General features: G+C 49.0%; 1 protein-coding gene across 2 annotated transcripts in view; it reads right to left on the bottom strand.

The window, feature by feature from the left end:
• The window catches only part of Ntn1 (netrin 1), a 177,527-nt gene that overhangs the window by 55,263 nt on the left and 96,060 nt on the right, over positions 1–26,204 (bottom strand). For both annotated transcript variants that reach the window (XM_052196193.1, XM_052196192.1), the window contains exon 3: positions 12,343–12,531. In XM_052196193.1, the coding sequence (XP_052052153.1) occupies positions 12,343–12,531 (189 nt within the window). The remainder of the gene's footprint in view (positions 1–12,342; positions 12,532–26,204) is intronic.

Here is a 26,204-nt window from a genome sequence, read left to right as displayed (position 1 = left end):
GTCCTGGGTGGGGGCAGGGAACGGGGCTTGTATTGCAGGGTACCCTGTCCAAGTATCCACTAGTACTGCACCTGGACCTTACCAATGGAAGGGACTTCTAAGAACTCTGGTAAAGTGAAGCAGGAGGCGGCTGGTACTGACCAATGGCTCCCAATACTCAAGCATGGCCCTTACTTTCTATTGGTGACCATAAGCAGAGACCAGGCCCTTCCAGCAGCTCACAGGGTGTCTTCTGGGGCTCCTATAGGAAATCTGTCTACTTTTCCTGGGTACCCTGGCTCCAGGGAATGAGATCAAGTGGAAATTCAAGAGGCAGTAATCTAGAACACAGGCTTATGGGAAAGCAAGGTGTTGATTGTTCTGTTTGTAATAGGGAAACAGAACAAGCCCAGCCTCAGTCCTCAATCCAGACATGATCTGGCTGTCCCCTAGGCCTCCAGAAGCCGAGGAAACTTAACTACTTTGACCTCATGTTAAGAATTGATTCACATGCCAAGCCCCTGGGATGCATACCCTGAAGTCCTAACCCCAAGTGCTCATGCATGAGACAAATATGAATCCTTTAAAGAGGTAATTATGGCAAAAAATTAGGTCATTGGAGTAGGTTCTAATCAATGGCAGGTGTCCTCGTACAAAATAGGGATGAGGTGCAAGGCGGCTATAGAGGAAAGGCCATGTGAACACACAGGATGAGGGTGACCATCTGCAGCCCAAGAGAAAGGCCTGGAGCAGATCCCTCCCCTCCTGGCCCTCAAAGGGAATCTGCCCAGCTGGCACCTTGACCTTGGATTTCCAGCCTCCAGAGCTGGGAGAGATTAACTATCTGTTGTCTCAGTCAGCAGGTACACAGTGCTTTGTCCTGGTGTTTCAAGGTGACTAGCACACCTGTGCTACACCCCATACAAGCTCTCTCTCCTATTGGCTCTCTCCGGCCAGTGCCTGGACTTTAAAGAAGATGGCTATCAGCCCACAGAGCTTCTTGTAGCTTAGCTCCCCTGGTGAAGTCACTAGCCACCTTTGCCAAGGGAGAGAAACCTCCTCTGTGGTAGGTTACATCTCTGTGTGATCTGAGACTGTAGCAAACTGACTGGGACCTTACTAGGGCTTCCATGATCCCTGGAGTCCCTGCCAGCTCCGATTTCCTACAAGCCTGGGATGCTAGCAGCCACTTCAAACAGGGTGGCCAGTAAAGGCCTGAGTAGAGAATGCAATTGGGGCCAAGGACCATCAGAAGGAAGTAAAACCTTCAAGCAAGAGAATCTAATGGACCAAGCCTCAGAACCTTGGCATGGTGTGTGTGTGTGTGTGTGTGTGTGTGTGTGTGTGTGTGTGTGTGCGTGTGTGTGGTAGAGGAGTATTCTCTATTCTTGTGCTAGAAATAGAATGTGCTGGAAAGCTAAGGGCTAGTAGAACCCCTTACCAATCCAGGGAGTTGGTGGAACCTTTTTTCTCAAATCTCCCAGAGCATAAAGTAATATGTTAGGCAGGGAAGCTACCTTATCTGGAATATCAGGACCCTGGTCCATCAGAGAACTCGAGGAACCTTCAAGATTCGTCAAGGAATAGTTTGATGGCAGAGCCAATCAGAAGACCACAGGGCTTCCAAGACCTTCAAGGTTCATTCACAAGGGCTGCTTGCCCCCTAACCTCCTAGGTAGGGGCTATGCAGTTAGCTTTCTGTCAGCCTTGGTACAAGATTGGGCCATATGAGAAGAGGGAACTGAGACTATGCCTTCAACAGATTAGCCTGGAGGCAAACCTTGGGACATTTCCATTACTGATGGGAGAGGGGGAGTCCAATGTGAGTGGTGCCAGCGCTGGGCAGGTTGAGGGCTGGTGAGATGGCTCAGCGATTCTGACTGCTCTTCCAGAGGTCATGAGTTCAAATCCCAGCAATCACATGGTGGCTCACAACCATCCATAATGAGGAAAAAAATACTTATGGGCCAGAGCAAGTGGGGCCTGAGGCAGGAGGGTGGGGGTGGGGGAAGTGAGCGGGCCAGAGCAAGAGGGAGAAAAGAGAAGGGGGGGGCAAGGTGAGCAAGCCATGGAGAGCAAGCACTACCCCAAGGTCTCTACTTCAGTCCCTGCCTCCAGGACTTTCTGCCCTGACTTCCCTCCACAAGGACTGTACGCTGTAGAATTAAAGACTCCCCCAAGTTGCTTTGGTTCATGGTGTTCATCCCGTACTAGAAACCTAACTAGGACAGGAGCACATCATTCTGTGCTTTTACCAAGACTGGGCTGTATACCTGGATGTGGTTCACAAAGAACAGAGAGGCAGGGAGGGTTCTGGGGACCTGTGGGTCAACTGACCTCTAGCTGCTTCAAGGTCAGGAAAGGAAGAAGGGTCCATGGAGACAGATAGGGCCAGCATCTTCAGATAAAACAAGGGCCAAAGGCTTCCTACATGCCCATACCTCTTACTTATGTGTCCAGGCTGACAGACACCCTGTCCCCTACTGCTTAGAGACTGTACAAGGTAGAAAACATGTGTTGGCCACAAAGGAGCATGCAAACACTCATTCCTTCTCAAATTTCCAAAGGACACTGTGGAGCAAGCAAGAGAAGGCGCATGCCAGAGATGGCCAAGGCTGCTCGGGCATCTTGCAACGCATGGGGCATAATGTGGAGGAGAGTCAAGGAGAACAAGAAGGTGGTGACTCAGAAAGGCCAGGGCAGGGGTTAAATGCTGAATGCAGGTAAGGGGTGGGTGTGGCAGCTCTTAATGATTTCAGAGTTGTGAAGGAAGTGACAAGACAAGACCCTGGGACAGTGTCAGAAGCTCTTAGTCCATCTTCTGTTGCTGTAACCAAAACACTCTCAAGCTGGTTGCTTTAAAACAGTTTTCAGGGCATAGAAATTTAGGAAGCTAAGATGGGACAGTCAAGAGTTTGAGGCCAACTTTGTGTCAAAAAACAGAAAGAGTGAAGAGAAAAAGAAAAGGTGTATTTTATATTTAACTCGCCTTTATAAAAGCTGAGAGTCTAAGATAGGGTGGCCCCATCTGTTTGGCCTCAGGTAAGGGAGCATGTGTGTAGACCATGACATATGGAGAGAAAGAAAGGGAAACAGGGACAAGCACAGTCAGACAAGAGCCAGAGACAAGAGAGCCAGGTTTACGCCGTGTTTCCCTGTTTGATAGTGAAGAACTGAACCCAGGGCTGAGCCCAGCTCTAAGGGCCAGACTCACTCTTCTTAAAACCATCCACTGTCACAGCAAGCAGGGTCACTAGAGACTGACATCCTCTCCCAGGGCGATGGCCTTGATGGCATTATCATCTTCTACTAGGCCCTGCCTCTTTTTTAAAAGAATTATTTTGTTTATTTTTATTATTCATGAGTTTACGTGCATTTTATGCATACAGTGCCCACAGAAGCCAGAGGGTGTCAGATCCCCTGCAACTGAAGTTATAGGAAGTTGTGAACTGCCTGCTGTGGGTGCTGGAAACTGAACCCAGATCCTTTGGAAATGCAGTAAGTTCTCTTAACCACTGAGCCATCTCTCCAGTCCTAGAGCCTACCTACAGTTCCACACCTCCTGCCAGGTGATGGTGGCACACGCCTTTAATCATGGTACTCAGAAGGCAGAGGCAGGCAAATCTCTGAGTTAAAAGCCAGGCTGGTCTAGAGTGAGATCCAGGCCAGAACTACACTGAGAAACCTTGTCTTGAAAAACCAAAGGGGGGAAAACAAAAGGTTCAACACCTCCTATTGTTGCTACATAGGCAATCAAGCTTCCAATAGTGGCCCTCTGGGGGACACACCCAAACTACCTCTGGGGATACACCCAAGCTACAGCTCTAGGGATGGAATATCATCCATTGTACTGTAATTTTTTTTTAAAGATTTCTTTCTTTTATGCATATGAGTGCTCTATCTGCATGCCAGAAGAAGGCATTAGATCTCAGAATAGATGGTTGCTGGGAATTGAACTCGGGACCTCTGGAAGAGCAGCAGCTAGTGTTCTTAAGCACTGAGACATCTCTCTAGCTCCCTGTTACTGTCATTTGCCTAGAGTAAAATCTACTCTTTTTTGCTGTGCACTTCTACAGGTTTTTTTTTTTTTTAATCACAGACGCCAGTTCTAATCACCAGCTCCATCAGGATTCAGACTTGTCCAGTTCTCTCAAGAATCTCTTCCTCTGCCACCAGCCCCAACTCTGTCTAGTTTCACCTTTGGCAAAATGTATCCACAATGTCTACACATGCAAATGGGATTGCCAGGTATATGCCATCTGTTGAGCCTAATCTCTTGCACATAGCCAACTGTGTTTGAGGTTTGTGTGTGGGGGCATAAGAATCAGTCATTTCTCTGCTGTAGCACTGAGCAGTCTTCTTCAGTGGAGCTGTACCTACCTTATCCATTATGTCCCCTGACACACCCTAAGGTTGTCTCTAGTTTGGGGTTATTGATGATTACAAATAAAACCGTTATAAATATTTGTGTAAGCAGTTGTTGTTTTTTGTTTGTTTGTTTTGTAGGACTTACGTTTTCATTTCTCCTGGAGCAGGATCCTGGTCTTATGACAGGTCCTGAGTTTCACTTTTCAGGGCAGCACTGGGTAGCTATGTCATGTGGGATTACAACCACCAGTGCGTGGTGGCTCCAGCAGGTCCTTGTCCTCGCCAGACACTTGGAACTGTTAAGTGACTTACACTTCTTATTTTCAATGAGAGGGATCTGAATGTGATTTCAATTTGCATTTCCCCATCGAAAGCTAATGTTTCGTGGATTGATTCACCATCTGTCCATCCTTGAGGAAGTGTCTGTTCAAATATCTTGCCCACTTTGAAATGGATCATTTGCCTTCTGGTCGTTGAGCTTCGAGAGTTCTTCCCACCACGATGCTCCCTCTTGACTGGAATGGAACAAGTGAGTACTGTTTCTCCACTGTGGCTTGCCTTACAAAGTGTGGATGCTTCAGTGCTTCTTAGAAGGGGGAACAAAATACTCACAGGAGGAAATATGGAGACAAAGAATAGATACTGAAGGAAAGGCCATCCAGAGACTGCCCCACCTGGGGATCCACCCCATATACAACCACCAAACCCAGACTCTATTGTGGATGCGGGAAGTGCTTGCTGACAGGAGCCTGACATGGCTGTCTCCTTAGAGGCTCTGCCAGAGCCTGACAAATACAAAAGCGGATGCTCGCAGTCAACTATTGGACTGAGCACAGGGTCCCCGATGGAGGAGTTGGAGAAGGGACTGAAGGAGCTGAGGAGGTTTGCAGCCCCATGGGGGCAGCAACAGTGTTAACTGGCCAGATCCCTCCACCCCCCAGCCCTCAGTGACTGGACACCAACCAAAGAATACACATGGAGGGACCCATGACTCCAGCCACACGTGAGGCAGAAGATGGTTTTGTTGGACATCAGTGGGAGGAGAGGCCCGTGGGCCTGTTCAATGCCCCAGTGTAGGGGAATGCCAGGGTGGGAAGATGGGAGTGGGTGGGTAGGTGGGGAGCAGCCTCATAGAGGCAGAAGGAGCTTCTGTAACTGCCAACACTCCCCTCTTTACTTTTGTCCTTGGTTCTGCGTTAGCCTCCTGTGCTTTGGGGATAGGACCTACCAGGTGTCTGTAAGAGGGCCCTGCCCTGCATTCCTTTCCTTCCTCCTGACCAAGGGCCTACCCAGCACTCAGCTGCTTCGAGCCTTTAGGGGTTGCCTGCACTGTTGTTCTTTCTCTGCTTTCCCCTCACACCCCAGTGTCCTCTAAATGTCCACCCCAGGGGCTCATAGAAAGCTTCCCCTCGCTGGCTTTCTCTCCCTACTGTTTATTTCTTCCATATAACTCACCTCATCTCACAATTAGCTTCTTTTCCTCATTTTTCATTTCAGGACCAAGCCACTGCCTTCTCCTCTGGGGAGAGGCCAGTTCATCTGTCCTGTGCATCTGGAATGAGGCAGGGGATGGGAATGCCAATCCCCTCACATCCTGGGTCACAGGAAGCTCAAAGGCCACACCCTCCATGCTAATTGGGGCATGGGGAGCCTAGGGTGGAGATCCATGGATAATCCCCAGTCTTCTTCACTTCTGTGTCAACCTCCCTCAAGCCAGGCTTTCCTCCCCCACCGCGGGTCGCTAACAAGGCTCTGAAGAACAAATGATTTAGGGTGGATGGCCTTGCTTTTTCTCTGACACTTTCAGATCAAGGTGCAGACGGCAGGAAGTGCACGGGAGGGGAGCCCATAATTCTAAACCGGATTACGTGACCCGCTGTGATCTAGTGAACAGTAGTCTTCCTGCACCTGTTCTCCAGTTGAGGAGAAAAACACAGGTCCTTAGCATGTTCCCAGAGCGCCACTGTTTCTGCAAGGGCGCACACAAGCTTGGAATGGGAGGAGGGCAGATGGGAAGGAAGGTCCAGTCCAGGCACTTGACCTAGGGCAGCTGCGAGCAGTATGGCGAGGATCAGTCCAGGCTTTGGTGGGCTGCATGCTGGAGTGTGGTCAGGCAGGCAGCCCTCAGATGCAGCCTGATCTTCCAAGGGGCACTTTCAGAACTGTGTTTGGCTGTATACAGCTGTCCCCACCTTTCGCGCTGAGCCTCCACAAGCAGCTGCTGGGCACATCCTGCCGCTGGCTCATTCATGATTTGTGCTTCCAAAGCATGCAAATCCTTTATGGACAGTGTGCAAACCACAGTACCAGGGCACATCCCTAGGACCCTGTGCAGTCCTGTGGGAATCAGCCACAGGGTCTACACAGGGGCTGAGCCCTTTGGCTGAAAGGCCAGTTACCAAATGCTACGTTCCACACCAAAAACTAGGCAAGGCTAAATGGATAGGACATGCCCATCAAATTACCACCTAAATAATTATATTTGTATCCATAGATTAGTGAGCTTTGGTCAGAGAGCATCTTTTTTTTTTTTCAGCTGGTATGAGGACTGCAGAGACTCCTATCTAGCCTTAGTGCTGAGAGTAAGAACTGTTGAATTCTCAGCCGTGGATGGGATTTCTCTATCACCCTTTCCGTGACTCGAGATCTCCATCAAAGACGGAGCAGAGAGAATGTAACAGCTGAAGGACGGAGTGCAGGAGGACAGAACACTGTCTTTAGAATGTGGCATCGATACTGCCCTTTTGATTCCACAACAGTTGCGACTTATGGCTGGAAACCCAAGATTAGGCCTGTCAATATCCCATCAATGGGAGATATCAGGGTGTCTCTGAACATGCTCCTCCTAAGACATACAGGCAAATGTGGTAACTAAGGGGAGAGGCTCACAAGGCTCCACCCCTCCCTGAGTAGCTATAAATTATTAAAGGTCACTGGGGAAGAGAGAGAGATTTCCTTCAGCAGTATAACCATTGGTTATACCTCTCATCCTGGACCCTAGAAGCAGCTTTAACAAAACCCATTGGGTCAGGAAGGAAGGAAGGAAGGAAGGAAGGAAGGAAGGAAGGAAGGAAGGAAGGAAGAAAAAAAGAAAGAAAGAAAGAAAGAAAGAAAGAAAGAAAGAAAGAAAGAAAGAAAGAAAGAAAGAAAACAAATAGCAAAAGAGCTGCTTTGTGTGCCTACTGACAACTGTGAGGGTCCTTGTGTCTCTCTTCTCCTTGACTTATAGAAATCATCACAGTGCTGAACATGTGCAGAGTGCATGCTATGCGCCTCATTTAATGAATGCACTCGGTGACACTAGGAGGGAGGAGGGATGCTTCTGCCCATCTCCAGACAGGAAGGCTGAGGCTCTGTAGCATGCTTCACTCACCCAGACGTGAAACCTGAGCCCTGACCTGAAGCCTGGACACTAGGTCCACCTGATGTTCTGTAGCAGAAACCCCAAGGAAAGACTGTTTTCCAAGTCAACTATCTGCAACACTGACTGCCCTGCCCAGAAGCACCAAGAACAGGGACTCAAAGATCAGGGTCTTTTCTAGTCAAGCAATGAGAACCCCTAGAATGTTTGTGTAGAGTCTAGGAATAAGAAAAGGCATAGAAATGAGAAAAGGATAGGAACACTCACACCTAGTGGGGTAGAGCTGGCTAGCAAGGAGTTTTAGGGAGCACACAGCAGTGCTAGGCTGAGGGATACCGTCTCCCCATAGTATACCTCACAGGGTGAGCATAAGTCACAGGGCAAAATCACCTTGCCTTATTTCCTGGCTCTTCCTAATCACAAACACACGGCTATAAAGAATGACCCCTGTTGAATCAAGGAGAGGTACGATGTTTGACTCCTGAAGAATGGCAGAATGTGGAATGTCAAAGCTGAAAGGGACTCAGTGGCCAGAAACCTGAAGATAATGCCACAGGTATGATGACCAAGATTTAGGGTGCCATGAGATTAGCCCAATGCCCTGTAGACTGTATACATGAGCCACCCCCATAGCTGGAGCCTTGGCTCTCACATCCCCAAGATAGCACAGCAAAGCACCTGCCACCTTTATCTCATATATACCAACCCCTGCCCTGGCAGTCCTCAGCCTTGAAGAGCTTTTCCAAGGTCAGTTTGCCTCCATCTCATATGGACCCATTAATGAAACCAGAATCCCTGGGGTGGGGCCCAAGCGGCATTTTACAACCTCCTAGGTAATTCTCACACATAACCAAGAATGAAAAGTTGGGGGGCGGGGGGAAGATGCCTGTGATCTCAGGAAGGGAAAGAAAAAAAATCCAAAAGGAAAATAACTGGGGGTGGGGAGGGGCCAAGGAGACAGTTCCATACAGTGGCCCCAAGAAACCAAGGGAACTGGACTGGGGTTCTCCCTTCTCCCCAACCCCAACCTTTGGCAGAACTGCAGGAAGAAAGGGTGAGGGGAGCCCCAAGACTGCAGGGGTGGTGCGCGGTGTCTTGTGCTCTGGTCCACTAATGATTGCATCTTCCTGAAGCTCTGCTGCTGCGCTGTCTCAGCAGCCTTCTTTCAGCTACATTCAGTGAAGAGGAGAAGGGGGCAGGGCAGTGTGCGGGACGAACAGGCTGCTCAGTGAGATGGAACGAGGGCCCTTTGTGACGGAAAGCTGGATGTGGTGGTTAATTTCTTAATTCTCATCACAATTCGGTTCACGGGAGCCTCCTGGAATGTCTTTATCCATCACAGATGGTTTGGGAAAATGATAAATTAATATTGTTATCAATGGAGGCACGGCTGAGGTGGTTAAATAGCAACGTCTTCTTTGCAGGCTCTAAAAAAGGGAGTGCCTGCTAAGTCCATAAAGAAGTCAGATGCTAAACAAAAACTCCTATCTTTTGACAGATTCCAGGACGAGTATCATTCACAAACCATTTTGCGGAGAAAGGGGAGAAATTCATCTCATCTGACTTTGTATAGGACAACAGCCTGCACCATAATGAGGCTGGCCCAGCGCTGTGAAATCGCTCTGAATAGCCGAGAGTACAGCGGCCTGTCCCCTGGGCATGTTTATTACGGCCCTTTGTATACACCAACCCTGCCAGGCCCAGTTTGCTCCTAAGCGAGGGGAGGGGAGAAAGACCCCAACAAATTTGTTGCTATGAAACTTCCCAAATGGGAAGACTGCATAGTAATGTTTGGAATCAAATGCCCTTGCTCCAAGCTGTTCTTGTCTGGGTCCACCCCTGCTCGATACTGAACAAGGTCTTGAGCCAGCCAATCGCCAGCAGTGTATGGGTGGCCTCGGGCCCCCTGCCCGGGCCCCTCCCAGGCCCTGAGAAGTCAGGGGGTAAAGAGGGCCCCACGGCCATTCCCAAGCCAACTTGGGAGTTGAGAGCCAGTTGTCCCAATTCCTCTGTGAAATTAGGATAAAGCAAAGATGTGAAACTCTCCCAGTGAGGGCCTAGCATGGAGCTGCTCCTGGGTACATCAGAGGCCAGGGCTAGGGAAAGAGATCCAGACTCCCTGAAGAACAAACTGTCAAAAGAGCATAAAACAGGCAACCAACAAGTTTGCATGCAATGAACCACTGCTTAAACCATGTGTCCCTGGAGGACAGGCAGAAGGGTCCCATGTGGTGAAAGAGGAGTAGGTGTTTTCACCAAGAGACTCAGGCACACCTCTCCCCACACAGTCTCTGAACTGCCCCAAAGCGCCTTCCTGCCAGAATCACCAGGGTAATCTTTGGCAAAAGGGGATTCAAAGTTCCCACGTCTCCTAAGGAGGCAACACTTGGGGAGGAAGGACAGGAGGTAGAGGCCTAGAACTCTCTAGGGATTCCTTCTCCACCAATGAGATGGCTACTTGTGTCACATTTTTGCCCCTCCATTGTCGTCGGAGGAGAGCCTTTTCTCACCAATCATGAAGCAAGGCCTTTTTTCTTCACACCACACTCTTCCTCACCAAGCAGGGTGCAGGCTCACATACTCTTCCCTCACCAAGGAGCGGGGCTCCTAAATCACTCCCTTTCTTCCACATATTCTTTCCGGTCTCTCCCTGACCAGAATCCATCTTAGCTTCCCCTTTCCAAGTTATTCTTGGGTTCCCACCAAGGCTGGGGACAGCTGATATCCAGGACTGCAACTGAAAACAGGGCCACCAGGGCTGGCTCCAGCATTTGAAGTCACAGAACACCCCCTCCTCTGTCTGTGCCTGCCCCACCCCTGGCCTCTGCTGGCAAAGGAAGCTGAGCATTCCTGCCCCAAAGGCAAAAGCCAGCAGGGCAGGGAGTAGACAGCATCCTTCCTGGGGAGACCCTTCCTGCTCTCAGGCACAGGACTGCCCAATGAAGTGGCTAACATGGGGTAAAGTTCTTGGCCAAATGGCCAATAAATCTGTGTTGGTCAGCTGTTTATAAGATCCTAGCTTCCATTTCTTCTGCAAAAGAGACAGTAGCCACTTTGGATATAGGCAAAGGAATTGGACAGCTTCCAACTCTGTTCTCTAAAGACCCCAAACCATCTCCCTACCCCTGCCCTGCTCACATTTCCTGACAATGTAGAATATTCACTGCCAGGGCCACCTGCCCCTCCTCAGAGTCTCCTGGAGCAGTCTTTCCCGAATCAGTTTTTCTCTCTGATCTGGAAATCGCCCCTGACACCTTTATGTTCAAATTCTCTTGGCAACCAGCAAAGGCAGCCAGTGGCCAAAGACATGGCAGGAGAGCCTGTCTATATCCTGACAGATACCTTGTTTATCTGCACATGAGAACTCCAAGCAGAGTCTGCAGAGCCAGTGGGGTTTTGGTTGCTGTTGTCTGGTTATTAAGAATGTGTCTGTACGAGCAGAAGTGGCTCGATGCTCAGAAGGCACACGCTTGGCTGAAGCTCTGCCATTGAGGCTTTGAAATTCTTTGTCATCTTTGCATAAGGAGCCCCGTATTTTCATTTTGCACTGGGTCCCTGAAGTCATATGCAGTCATGTACAATCAGCCTGCACATAGGCACCCAACCTGTGGTGGATTCTGGCTAGGAGAACACCTCTGCTTCATTCAGAGGCTAAGCAGCATCCAGAAGAGTCTTCCACGGCAGTTCCTCACCCCGGCTATCTGCCATGACCATCCCATCCCAAGTCAAGGTTCCTAAAGACCCCATTGTCTTCCAGGAGACCTCAAATATAAACATTTCATGCTCATGCATACTCTGGCCCCAGACCCCAACCAAGGAACTAGAACCCCTTAGTGCCAGGAATTTCCAAAGGCTAATGTGGATAATGGGGGAGGGGGGCTACTTTTCACCCCCAGAGTCATCTGACCATTGCCTGCTTCATTTTGTTGGTGAGACAAGAAAGCAAACACCAGAAAGCTAAAACATTAGGGCTCCAGTGAACAAAACCAGTCTCCTAGCCTTTTTCCCCCCTTGGTCCCAACGAGTAAAGCTATTTACAAATGGATTAATGGTCCTCCTAAGACCCTGATCCAGAAAAAAAAGCCAACCTCCCTGTGACTCTCTCTCTCTCTCTCTCTCTCTCTCTCTCTCTGTGTGTGTGTGTGTGTGTGTCTGTGTGTGTGTCTGTGTGTCTGTGTGTGAGAGAGAGATGGGGGTGGGAAGGTAGGCAGTGCGAACACATCCAAAGAAGTAAATCTACAAGGGGCTAGAAAAAGAGGGTCCTTTGTCCCGACAATAAGCCTGGTGCACATGACTCTCTTTCCTCTGGAATGCAGCACACCTGTGCTGAGGAGCAGCTGTGGAGGAGGGAGGCGAAGGGGGAAGTGGTGGCGGGAGCCGGGAGCCGGGCCCTGCACTCTCATAAGGGATCACACCTACTGCTTTCTTCTCTGAGCCTAGTCTCCATTGGCCCTTTGTTTTGCCTTTCACCTCCAAATACCAGGGAGGCCTTGAGAGAAGGGGGGCGGGGTATGTGTGCACACCTCAGTCTCCTTTGCAGGGGAACTAGAAGAAAGAAAAGAAAGGGAGGAGGGCGGGAGAGAGAAGCCTAGTGCCCTTGAAAACCCCTGCTCCCTGACCCCAAGACAACCTACCTTTGCAAGCCTTCCGGTGGGTGATAGGCTTGCCCATGTCTCGGTAGAAGCCCTCCTTGCAGTAGTGACAGTGGCGGCCCGCGGTGTTGTGGCGGCAGTTGAGACAGACACCCCCGCTCTTGCGTCCCGACAGCTTGTAGAGCTCCATGTTGAATCTGCAGCGCCGAGCGTGCAGGTTGCAGTTGCAGGCTGCAATGGAACAGGGAGAAGCCATGAGCACAAGGGGACGACAGGGTGACAGACACCCTGCGGAGAGGCCCGTCCCAGGTCCCCTCCCAGCCCCCATCTCCAGGCAAGAGAGTCTTGCTCTGGGAGCCTTTCCTTGCTTCTTTCGAGGGCACTTATAAACGCTGGTTGAGAAGTTCACAGGACCTTGGGCTTGCAGCCTCCAGAGATGGGAGAAATAAGTGTTAATGTCTGTCAGCAGGAACAGGCCCAACCCAGATGCCCCGGCTTCTGCATACACCATCCACCCACACCTCCTTTCTCCTATTCTTCCTGCCACCTAGAACCAACTGCCCCCTCTCCTTCCCACCATCCAACACCACAGAGGACCCTTGGCTTTCTTCTCTGTGGCTCTCCCTGTTGTCAGTTGTTCTCCCTCTTACTTCCCAGATCTATGATCTTAGCTCAAAGGTCAGTTCTTACCCCGCCTTCCCTAATGCCCTTGGGATCTAACTCCCACATCTCATATCACCTCTCTGCTCCTGACCCACAAACCCTCATCAAGTCTGAGGTCTCTACTTGGACCCAGAGGCACCTTCTCCACATAGCCCCTTCCTCTCCATTCTGCCTCTGTCTGCCTCATGCTGCAGGATTCAGACAACTGTGTGGATCCAAAATTTCTGGGTGGGAAATTGCACCCATGCTGAAATGGATTATTTTTCTTGTCACTAGTCCCTAGAAATCATCATCGTATGCTCATTTACATAACATTGGCATTGTGATGGGCAGTATAAGCCATTTTAGTGATGAGGTTTGTGATTGGTTGGTTTTTTGAGACACGGTTTCTCTGTGTGGCTCTGGCTGTCCTGGAACTGGCCTCAAATTTGGAGATCCACCTGCTTCTGCCTCCCAAGTGCTGGGATTAAAGGTGTGTGCCACCACTGCCCAGCTAGAGATGGGTCTTACTAAGGGGTTTTTTGTAGACCCAGGAGGAAGTGTAGACTCTGTGCAAACATGATGCCACTTCACAGAAGGGATGGGAATTTTGCATCTTTGGGGGAGTCCTGCAGTCACTTTATAGAGCCAGCTGTGACCAGAGTGGGATTTCTAAGCATCAGTCTGAGGGTGTCTATAAGGATAAAGTCGAAGTTATTTCGCACAGCCCTGGGGGCTGTGAAGAAGTCAGGCCTACTCACTCCCCTGTCTTCATTCTACCCCCCACCCCAGCCTCCCAATCCCTCCTGCTTCATTTATTCTGAACTCAGGTCAGTTTCTAAAGTGTAGGAGGGCCCCTCCCATTCCAAGGCCAGCTTGTCTTCCTGCAGGTGATGCCTCTTTGGCTGCAGCCATCTTACCATCCAGGGGGTGTGACTTCAGTGTCACTCCCAAGCCCACATCTAGCCCCTGCTTGGATGAGGCCCCCAGTGCATCCCCCAAAGGGACACTCGTATTCACTGTCCTCTCTGTATGCAGCGTGTTCTGTACACGTTTTATGGAACTTTCTAGAAGATGATGATTGATGCCCATACACTTAAAAAGCAAGGCAAAAGGGGGGAAGTGCACTCCTGTTTCCACCAACCACTGTGAACAGAGGGGCTTCCTGTTAGGCCCAGCTATGGGACTATTTAGTATGTTTTATTAACATAGATCACACCCATTTGCCTCTGGCCTTGTAGCCTTTTTCTCAGAATGAACATTTTTTTAAAGTGTCAATGTGGTCTTTAAAGATTGTCTGGCACTCAGACATTGTGGGTCCTTAGTCTGAGACAGGCGCACTGAACAAGCAGGCTCTCTCGAAGCTGGCCCACCGGCTTGTTCCCTGCTGGCCGTGTTCTAAACCTTCAACCACCTTGAACATGCACATCAGAACTCTGCTCTGACTAATGATGGCTAATACATTCCTCAAGGCAGAATTCAGTTAAATTCTGGATCTCCGTATTTTTAACTTTGGATCAGAAAACACCAAGTTGCCCTCAAGGAAGGCTGAACTGGCTTTGCCTCCTACTAGCAGGAAGTGATAGTTCTCATTTCACCACACCCTTGAAAAGAATAACAACACATATTTGGTATCAACATTAAAAAGAAAATGTTTGCAACTTGTCAGGGGAAAAGGCCCATACTCGGCCTCCACCCATGTCTGTCACTACAGAAGAGGGCACGTCTCCTTGTGTCTTGTTTCCATCTCCATGCACGCCTTGACTGTTCAGGCCATGGCCCAAATTCTCTCTCTCCATGATTGGCTTAAAAACATTTGCCTTTTCTACTATATAAACTGTAAACGGTTTTTTACTGGATTCCATTTTAACTTGTGAAATTCTGGATTTTACTCTCTGGTGTCACAAGCTTCTTTAAATGTTCTTCCAGGAATCAGTCCCCAAACCATGTGCCCAGTGGTCTCGCAAGCAGGGGTGGAGTTAAGACAGTGCCTGGCCTGCAGTCCAGAAGCAGCTGGACGCTAGTGTGGACTAGAGAACAGATCCGACTCCCAAGAGCCTTGGAAGTGTTCCCAAGCAGGTGTCCCCAGGGGGTTGAGTTCAACCAGATACACCGAAGCTGCATCTCTCTGCTCCACCCTCTCCATGGAGGGCTGCCACATTTACACTGCCTCTTTGGACTCGCTCAGTAAGACAAGGAGTAGGACTTACTTGGAGAGGCTCAGTGACCATCCATCCATCCAAGCACCAGAGTTAGCGAGTAGAGTCTTGGCTGGCAGCAGGCAGGTCTCCCTGCTGCTAGACTGCCCCAGAAAAGACGATCAGTATCACCACACAGAACAGCCGAACCTGAACTACAGGCAGACTTGCTCTTTCCTCCAAGAACAGGGGCTGGAGAGATGGCTCAGTGGTTAAGAGCACTGACTGCTCTTCCAGAGGTCCTGAGTTCAAATCCCAGCAACCACATGGTGGCTCATAACCATCTGATACCCTCTTCTGGTGTGTCTGAAGAGAGCAACAGTGTACTCACATGCATAAAATAATGAATGAAAGAAAGAAAGAAAGAAAGAAAGAAAGAAAGAAAGAAAGAAAGAAAGAAAGAAAGAAAGAAAGAAAGAAAGAAAGAAAGAAAGAAAGAAACAGACCCGCACCTGCCCAGGACTGGGAATCTACAAGGATCGTTATGGTCTCACTGCCCTCCTCTTGCACACAGAACAACTTCATGGAGGTGGACACGCCCCCATGTCTCCTCTGTAAAGGAGGCTCTAGCTGCCTAGCATCCAACAGGCCTCTGAGCCCTTCTGGGAATGCAGGGCTGCCTTCCTTCCCCCTTGGAAAAGCTCAGGCCAGATCTCCTTCTATGCACACCTCACACCAACAAAAGGTTCTTTCCAAACAACTGGTCATACAAAAGAAAACTCTGAGGCTAACATCAAAAAGCACCCCCTGCCCCTCCTTGGGGCTGTCAAAGAGCATCAAGTGATAATTACCCATGCTCAGACTTCTGCAAAGTATTTTACAGCTTGTTTTCTTTTCTCTTTGTTTTATTTTCTCTACACAGATGGAAAAATGCACTGGGCAGAGTGGCTCACATCTGGATCTCTCAGGTCCACAAAGAGGTGTCACCCAACTCCTACCAGCCGAGGGCCCTGCCTGGGAAAGACACCCTAATCCCTGTGCCTTCCTGTTTATCTCCTGCTTCTCTCCCAGGCAAAAATATTGGGTATTAGTTTCATTATCAGATTTCAAGGCGGGAAGGAAAGGGCAGCTTTGTAAGAACAGAGGTCAACTCAGGAGAGATGGGGGTGGGGAAGCGGAGACCCTCCTGGGGGACCAGCTTGGCCCATATCAAGGAACCCCACACCTCTGGATGACTTGGTAGTCTATCTACGGGTTCCCCTGGTCTCTCCTAAAGACTCTAAGCTGTGTGCCTGCTAGCTAGCATATTGGGATAAGCCAGCTGCATCCCCTATAGCTTCTTCTCAGGTTCATGAGGAACAATGGGGGGCTGGAAGCAAGGTCTCCCCAATTTTACTCCTCAACCAGAAACCTGACAGGAAAGAGAAAGGGCACCAAGAGTCAACTACCACTTCCCTCCCCCACCCAAATGTCCTCTCTGTGTTGTTAACTTCTGACTTTAAGCCATTTCGTTCATGTTTCCTGTCGAATGGAACTTAACCTAGCCATTTGGTTAGGTTATAACCTGCAGCTGAGTTATAATCAGTATATACATATATATATATACATACATATATATATATACATACATATATATACATACATATATATATATATACACATTTCTCTAGCTACATGCTAGTCCATGCATGACTTGTGTGAGATACAGAGACAGGATATACATTCAACTGCCCAAGGGGCTCCTCCTATAACAGAGGAAATGGCCAGACTGGGGAGCAGACCCATCAGAACTCACATTGATCAAGTGGGCCAGATGCTCTTAATCAACTTTATTGCTTCACTGGGGACGACAGGGAGAAGCCCACAGCAAGCCTTGATTACATTTTTTGTTGTACAACTGAGAGAAAGCAAACACTTATGAAAGAAGATAGATGCATGTATAGAAAAAGTGAACTGAGCAATAACAAATTGGTCTGGGTGGGAGGATTAATGGATGGGATAGACGAAGATAGAGTATCAGGTTGATGGATGGACCCATGCAGTGAATGGCTGAGATGAACTGGTGGATGAAATAGATTGAGGGAAAGGCAGATGTGGGATGGGTGGATAAGTGGATTGCTGGGTGAGGTAGCTAAATGGATGGGTGCATGCATGGCAGGCAGATAGGAAGGTCAGAAAGTTGATAGGTAGATAGATAGGACCAAGAGGATTTGCTGCCTGGCCCTCATCCTAAAGGCATAGTCTTGTAGTTTTCCTGTATCTTACTCTGAACTAATTTAAAGTATGCTTTGTGCTTTGATTAAGCAATTTAATTCCATTTAAATAGACTTGTGTACTTCAGCAAGAAGAACCCTCATCTATATGCCACAGATTCTCCCCAGGGCTCTGAACACAGAGAACTGACTATCGGCAATTCAATGAGTTTACAAAAACATACATGTATTGATTCTCTACCCAAAACACCTCAAAAACTAAGTCAAGCGCCTACCAAGACTATCCTAGTCCAGAAAGCACCCAGCAGCACTTAATCTGGACCCTGAAACTCCAAAATTCCCAGGGATCCAGCCTGTCCATGAAAATAGGAATGCCATCAGGTCGTGGACCTGTCGGAAGCCCTGGTCTTAGCCTCAGAGGTCCTCCTCTGTCCTTCAGCCCAGTGTCCACCATGAGACTGGATAATTGGATGGATGGATGGGTGGATGGATGGATGGATGGATGGATGGATGGATGGATGGATCAATAGGCAGTTGGTTTCATTTTTTCCTTCTTCTCTGGAGCAGTTCTTTTGAGAAACTTGCCTGTGTTCTTTAGATAATTGCTAAGAGAATTCTGGATTTACATGCCTGCCTCTGGGCTGACAAAAATAACCCACAAAGCAGCATCTGCATACTAGGTACATATTTTGTCTTTCTTTTATTCTTTCTTTCTTTCTTTCTTTCTTTCTTTCTTTCTTTCTTTCTTTCTTTCTTTCTTTCTTTCTTTCATGTAGCTCTGGCTGTCCTGTAGCTCCCTATGTAGATCAGGCTAGTCTTGAATACACAGAGATCCATCATCCTCTGCTTCCTGAGTACAAAGATTAAAGGCATGAGCCACCACACCCATCCAGGCTGGATACTTTCAATAAAAGAAACTGGTCCCTCACCTGAGACTCTCTGTGCCCCCTCTCAGAGGCACACTACAAAGCACACAGATTACATGAACATCGTCAGCTCTTCTGGGTCCCCTCACTGTTTCTGGAAGTATATATAAAGAAAAAGAGACCTACTCAGGTTTGATTTGAGGAAGTTCAGAAGCAAGTCAGAGTCCTGCTTGATGTCACTTCTATTCCCAGAGGGGAGACAGGTCCATGAAAGATCTGCGGTCTTCCAGCTATGAGCAAAGCTCCTAGGACACGTTGGCCTTGAACTTGTGATCCTCATGTCACAGCCTCCCGAGTGCTGGGATTACAGGCATGCACCACTAAGCCAAGCCCCAGATGTATGTTCCCTTCCTGTCTCAGATAAAGTCTCTGTAGCCAAGGATGTCCTTCAACCTTCTGATCCTTCTACCTCCCCTTCTAGGATTACAGGTGTCTGCCACCATGCAAGGTTTAAGCAGTGCTTGGGATGGGACTCAGAGCTGCAGGCTGGACAAGCACTCTCTTTACAAACTGAGCAACAGCCCCAGCTCCTCCAGATTTGTACCTAACAAGCTTCCTGGCGATGTTGCCGCTGCAGCCCACTGACTTACATCAAATGATGGAACCAAATGGAAAAGATATTAGTTGGACTGTCACCGCCCTGGAGAGAAAGTGTCTTGCATCCAGGTGAGGGTGGAGCTTACAGCAGAGGCCCTTCAAGGGGGTGGAAGAGTTCTGGCTTCATTCAAAAAAAAAAATCCTTCTTAAACAATTGGCATAAAGTCATGAAAATATTTGAGAGCTATTTTTAAGAGTTGGCAGCTAATCGAATTTTCTTTTATTTATGACCTTGCTACTCTATTTGGTACACTATTTATTTAGAAATTGTCTGCCTCTTGTTTATTAATTGTAAATATTCCTCCCGCAGTAAGTGACTTCTGAGCCTAGTTTGTGGCAACTCATGAAAAGGCCCAGCTAGGCAACCGTGGCTGCACACACCTAGCTCCTGTCTGCACCAGGGGATCACGCTGAGCTGAGCTCTGAAAGGCCTCTCTTTGGAGCAGAGGCCCGTGCAAGCCGGGGCCCAAACAGCTCTGGTACCCGCAGCAGTTTGTGTTTAAAGGTAAATCATATCAGGGTGATCCTGATGGCCAGTCCATTTATTCAGCAGACCGTAGGTGTCTCTTTATAACTGGGAAGTCCAACTGCAGGCACGCTTTGGTGGTCAATGATTATTTATTGAATGCTACTATAATTCTGCAACAGGGAGCAGGACAGAGCCTCTGGAGATGCCTATATGTGGTCAGCTGATGTCTCCATTGGCTCAACCCAAGGCCCCACTACTAACACAAGGATTATAGATTGTAACCAGAGACAGCGCAGTAGAGACCAGTCAGAATAAACCCAAGGGCGTGGGTAACCACTAAGCAGTCAAAGGGGACACGAAAGGAGTCTGGTCCCAGTCAAGGTTCCCGAGACTCAATCAATAAAGGCGACTCTTTTCAACTCCAATGTAATAAAAACCACCGGCAAGTATTGTCCCTATCCAGGGCTGGGGGGAAGGGAGTGGCGAACGGTAAGTGCTTGGGTCTTCCAGAGAGGGAGTGCATGGTGGACCACTTTTCAGAGTCCTGAGCAAAGAAAACTATTTTAGCAACAAAGCAAGTCTCTTACTGCTTGGAGGTTTCCCCTCTCCCTGTCCTGGGTCAGTGACCTGGGATCACCTGAGCAGATTGAAGCTCCTTCTGGCTCTTTATCAGGTCCTCAGTCCAACCATACCTCACAGTACCGATCGCTCAGCTCACAGCCCTCCATACCACAATAAGACTGCGAGAGCACTGAGCTAAGATATTTTCAAAGAGTAGGCATGTAGCTTTTATTAGTCTGTTGTTACAATTGTTTACTATGATTACTAATAGTAATTATAGTACTATTACTATTAGCAGGAGAGTGTTATATACATATTCACAGTGCCTGCTCTCAAGGGTGGTTTAATGTAGCTGCTGACATATTGGAAAGCAACACACACACACACACACACACACACACACACACACACAGGGTAGCAGTTTCCTCTGAGGTTGGAGCAGGCTGAAGAGCTCCTATCAGGCCAGAAGCCCCTGAAGCTAAATTCTCCCAAAGCAGCCCCTTGCCTCTCAGTGTGTCCTCTCGGAAGACGGGTTTAAAGAACCCTTTATCCTAAGATTCCAATTTGAAAATAAAACCTAACTGCCTCTTCCCTACCAAGGCTTTATTCTGATATCAAGGATGCTGTGGGTGGTAGGAGAAAAAAAAGGAGAAAAAATGTGGAAAGTGCTTTGGAAACCCAGAGTCCCGAGTGAATGGGTCAGGAGGCCTGCCTGCCAAAGAGGGCTTTAGATGGTTTCTGATAAAGTCTCTGAGATAAGTGGCCAGTGTTTGTTGAGGGCTTAGGGAGCTTTAGCCAAGTCTGATCACAAAGCAGACCTCTGTCAACGGTCCTTCAGGCCCCTAAGAGGGCTGAACAAACACTACAGTAACAAGTTCTTCACACCTGTGGGGCTTGGGAAAGGGTCGGCCCCTTTGTCCACAGGCAGACAAAGAAGCTGCCAAGAAAGCCGTGAGCCCCCACCCAGCCGAGCCTCTGGGCATCTGGAGAAAGGCCTGGGGTCAAGACAGCTTGAAGTCTGGCCAGCCCTGTCTCCCTCTGAGAGCAGAAACACCTCCCATCCGACAGGGAGACCCTCCAGCGAACAGTCCCCGTGAATGGGCGGCAAAGGATGGTTCTGAGGCTGGGGCCGGGCAGTGTTAAGGCCCTGGAGTCAGAGCATTCTTGAGAGGACAGCCAAGGCTTGGTTGGAGGTTCGTTCTCCCCTGTACACGGCCACTGTCCCCTCCCCTCTGTTGACTACAGGGCCATCTCCCAAATCTACTTGACTTTGTCGTCATTTTTTCCACTGACTCCCTTTCTCTGTAAACATGTTAGCCTTTTCTTTCCTCTGCCCTTTTTTGGCTGCTCCGCCTCCCCCTAAGGCTTTGAAATGATCCCCTCCTGACTGTCCCAGGCCTTCCCTGTGCAGCACAACTCAGAGTTTAGTTTGCACTGCACAAACACCACTCCCAGACCTTCTCTGTGGAGGAAATGTGGAGGTCTGGGTGAGCCCTGAGCAGTTATCAATTCTTCTTCCCAGGCAACCCTTCTCAGATCCACCCTCTCCAGAGCCTGGCCCCAGGCTGCTAGAGGTGGGGCCTCGCTGGGCCCTGTCACCTCTCCCAGAGAGATCATCCCTGGCCTATGTTCCATTCTCAACTCTAGACCTTCCCCACCTCCAAGCAATCCTTCACACTCCAAATCTCTGAACATTCCTTTCAACTTGTTACCTCCCTGTTCTGGAACCTTCCACAGTTGCCCATTTCTGAAGAGATGCAAAGCCTATTATTATTCTCAAGGGGGGCGGGGGGAACTGGTTTCAAAATATAGGTCCAAGGGTTCAAAATATAGGCTCACAGGCTGCTCTTCCAGAAAACCCAGGTTCAATTCTCAGCACCCACATAGCAACTTATCATAGTCTATTATGTGTTCCAGGGTACCCAACACCCTCTTCTGGCCTCTGTGGGCAATAGACACACACATGATGCAGACATACATACAGACAAAATACCCATATACATTTAAAAAAAAAAAGAGGTCCAAAGGCTGACTTCCAGCAGAAAGACCTTACCCCATCCCCACTCGTGACAGAGTAAACAGGAAAGAGGGTGTTGTTCACCCAGGGCAACATGGGGCTTGAGACAGGAGTGGCCTTCCAAGTCACCCTCTTATGGAAGAGATGGCAAGAATGTGGCAGAGACTTTGCCAAGAACCTGGCAATAGTTAGTAATAGCTAACCTTTCACCTAACCAGTTCAGGGCACTTTCCAGATCTCCTGCCTGGCAAAGGCCTCACTGTCCCGAGCTTGGAGCTTGATAACCCCGCCCCCTGCCTGTTGGAATGTCTTCTTAAGGGCAGCTAATATTCAAAGCAAAGGAGGTCTTAGAAAAGCTTGCCCCTCCTGCTGGAAGGGAAGGCACCGCTATGAAATCCTCTGCCTTGTGACTCATGTGCCCTGCCAGATGCCTGCCTGCAGCGCAGCATGGGGGCTTCCTTCCAATTGCTTTCCCCAGAGGTAGTGTGCAGGCCCCTTGCACTGGACGTATGAGAGCTGACTTGCCAGGGGAACAGGCCAAGCCTGGCTCCGGGCTCCCTGGAGTCATTTCCCATCTGTAATGGGTCCCATCACCAAGGCTGGCACATGCGGGACTCCAGTAGTTGTGGGGGAGGCTGGCTTCGAGGGTTTAATGATTTGCAGCTACACCAGCAGGAGCAATGTGCAGTTGTAGGGAGCCGGCTCTCCTTTCACTGCGGCCTCCAGGCTGCATCCCTCACTACTGGACCAGCTAGCTAAGCCAACTCTGGGTAACTCTGACCTGGGTCTTAAGCTCCAGAGACAAGTCAGCCTCCAGTGCTACAGGACCTCTGCCCTGCACATAGCTCTTGGCCTCACGGACACAGGGCCCTAATCATGAAGAACACAGGCTGACACCAGGGATCTGGTGAGCCATTGTAGGCCAACACTCATTTTCCTAATTCATTGGACAACTACGATTGCTAAATTTCACAGGATGTCTACTTCAGTGTGAACTGCAGGAAATGATGTTTAGTATCATAATACCCCAAGGCTTGCCTGGCAACCCTCTATTCCCAACAGGCCCCCTACCCTCATAAGCTCATACTTTGCCTAATGTTAAGGCAACTCTATCGATCTTTGCGCTGGTGAGTCCCAGAAGTTAAAGGGGTCCCTCAAAGTGGGCAGTCAGTCTCACCAGGCTTTGCGGGAATCAAAGAGTTGTCTGGGTCTATAGTGCCTGTTGGCTCTGGGCCAATTTGTTCCTCCCTGTACATGTTCCCACTGCTGAAAGAGAACAGAAATCCTATGAACTCTTGTTTGTTTGTTTGTGTGTGTGTGTTTGTTTGTTTGTTTTTAAAACAGGACGTCACTATGTAGCTCTCACTTTCCTGAAACTCACTGGCCTCAGATTCCTAGAGCTTTGCCTGCCTATGCCCCCCAAATGCTAGAATTAAAGCATGCACCAGCTGCCTGGCACATCCTGTGACTTCTGAAGACCATACAGAGACTGTGTAAGAAAGGGGAAGGCGCTGCCCACCGGAGCGTTCCCACGGTGTGACGGACAGAAAGGATGAACACAGCACTCTGCCTCACGGAGGCACCCGGGAAGCTTACGTCTTCCCTAAAATGCCTTAACTTGACATGCGAAGATCTCCCTAGCCTGCGGCAGGGTGGAAGAAAGCGAGTACCATCTAAGTGGCCCAGAATGAGTTAACAACAGAGCTGTTCATCGGGCACGCTCTGTGACGGAACTCATCAAACCTGAGCCCCAATCCTGGATCTGGTTATTTTAATCAAATCAGTAGGTAAAATTTATTTAGAGATCAGTAAAGGGCTTATGGGATTATAATTAAAGACTTTAATTAAAAATCATGTCCTGGAAGAGAGAGTGGGTGACCCGCCACATAGATGGAATGACAGGGGACAGCAAATTCCAGCTGACCAAGGGAGCTGGAATGGGTAACCCCCGGAAGTGAGTGACCTAACCATCCCTAGGGACTTTCAAGTAGAGGGACTCTGGAAAGGAGGTAAAACCTTCCGACTCAGGGACCCTTCGAACAGACACAAGTGGCTGTTACAGGTTTACAACTAGGTCTGGCCGGTCGAATATTCTTGCTCAGCAGTTAGGACAGGGAGTCAAATCTGGAAAGGCTGCTGATTCCTTACAGTGAGCACTGTGCCCGTGAGAAAGAGTCAGATCATGTAAGCAAACATAGGGACTTTATCTGTAGAAAATGGATCCCAATAGCCCTTCTGGAAGGGTCTCACGACAGCAGTACACCACCCAGGGAAGCTGTAACTCTTCCTCTGGCGTACAATGGTATCTCTGTGCCACATTGACTTACGGATGCATTGCAGCAACAGAGCATTAGAGGCAGCTGAGTTAGGGCTCAGCAGATAAAGCACTTGCTGTCAGTTAACCTGGAACTCATGCAGTAGAAGGAAGAGACCCAGTTCCTACAAGTTGCCCTCTGCCCTTCACACATGTGTTCTGGCACACACATACAAGCGACAATCAAATAAAGGCAGCCACCTCTGGGGGTTTCAAAGGCAACAGGGCTGCACCAATGCAGGATGCACCAGCCACAGCTGGCATCTCTGCTTGAGGTTGGCACTGTAAAGTGTTACCTGTTAAGTACCCTGACTGTCTCCCCTGGATTTAAGGATAATATACCATCCTAGAGTCTAGGCAAGAACCCCTGAGGGGCAGATGCTTTCAGGAAAGGGGAGCCTGTGTCAAGGAACAGAGAACCTGTTGGAACAGGTTCTACAGAGAGAGACCTGGGATGGAAAGATGATGCCAAATACACCACACATCTTCACAGTGGTCCCTTAGTGTCCATGGGGAACAGGTCCCAAGACAACCTGAATCCCATGGATATTGAATTCCAATGATGCTCATGTCCCTTATATAAAATGACACAGTATTTACCTAGCATCTACCCATCCTCCTATATACCTTCAATCACCCCCGGATTGATTCCAATACCTGTTACAACAGGTATTGTTATCACACTGGATAGTTAAGGAAATGCTAGAAAGAAACAAAATGTGCATTTTTAAAATACAGATGCAAATGCTTTTCACATATTTTTGATCTGAGATTGGTTGACTCTTCAAGCATCGAACCCATGCATATGAAGGTCCAACCAGACTGTTATTCTATTAAAGGAAGTCACAAATCTTAAAAAGATGGAGATTCTGGGACCTGATTTTGTATACCTTATCCATTGAACATGCCCACAGAATCAGGTGGGATAGGTCTTATTGTCCCCATCTTACAACTAAAGATGTGGAGACTCCAGCAACTCACCTGGCTCACAGTTGTAATGGGACCAGAAGCCACTCATACCACCTCCAAGTCCCTGTGGGCAAATGGCATAGCAGAGTTGTCCCTGTTAGACTCAACCCAGTGACCTGGTTGGTTCTTTAACCGGAATAGAAGTACTGAGGGTACATGCTAGGCCAGGCAAGGTTATCTTCAGACTATCTTTTGGTGGTAGTCTTTGCAAATATTTTCCCAGGGTTTGAAAACCAGACAGGTCCCTTGTACAAGTCTGGGGGAGGGGAACCCTGTGTGATCGCCCACATTTCTTGGCTTTGGCACTCCTTGCTGCTTTGCATGTGGCTAATTCCCCCGGCGTCCTCTATAATTCCACAGTAATGTGGTTTTAATTGTCCCCAAAGTGGGCCATTCTTCCTTTATTGTGCAGTAAATTTCCCTCCAGAGTTCGGATTTCATGCGCCAGCACCAGGCAAGGAGCAGGCTGGCCTCAGGGGGAGGCAGTGCTGGCCTCATCGCTGGCCCCTGGCCCTGGCCAGCCTGGCTGCTTCTCACTCTGACCCTCCCTTGGCCAGCAGCTGCATACTGGGAGCCATAGGGCAAACATTAGGACCCTTAAGGGAGGGGCACTCTTGAGGAGGTTGGGACACTGCTCTGTGGTTCTGTCTGGAAAGCAAATTAACTCCACAAATGCAAACAAGCTGCAAAGCAGATTCCCTGGTCTTAGAAGATGGGCCAGATCACCGCTGTGTGTTCATGTGCATCACTAGGAAACACCACTGAGGCAAGGCAGCAGGTGCAAAGAAGCGAGGCACTCTGAGCCTTCTTCACTTCCAACCTGTGGGCTGGGCCGGTCACCTGAGCTGCTTGTTTCTCCTTGCTGGCCCAGAAAAGAAGACTAATTACCATCCCCTTTATCAGATGAGCAGAGGTCCTTAGCCTCAGCTTTGTCCTAGCGAGGTAAAGAAGAGGGTGAGTCTCGGGCCAGACATGCAGGTTCAGATCCTATCTGTCACAGGCTAGAGCAAGACACTTGAACTTGGCTGTCTGTTAACCTCTCATCCAGTAGCTTCCTT

This window comes from Apodemus sylvaticus, chromosome 10, assembly GCF_947179515.1.
Source record: "Apodemus sylvaticus chromosome 10, mApoSyl1.1, whole genome shotgun sequence".
Lineage (NCBI taxonomy): Eukaryota > Metazoa > Chordata > Mammalia > Rodentia > Muridae > Apodemus > Apodemus sylvaticus.
The sequence above is the reverse complement of the archived record's forward strand: the minus strand, read 5'-3'. Positions and strand labels throughout refer to the sequence as shown.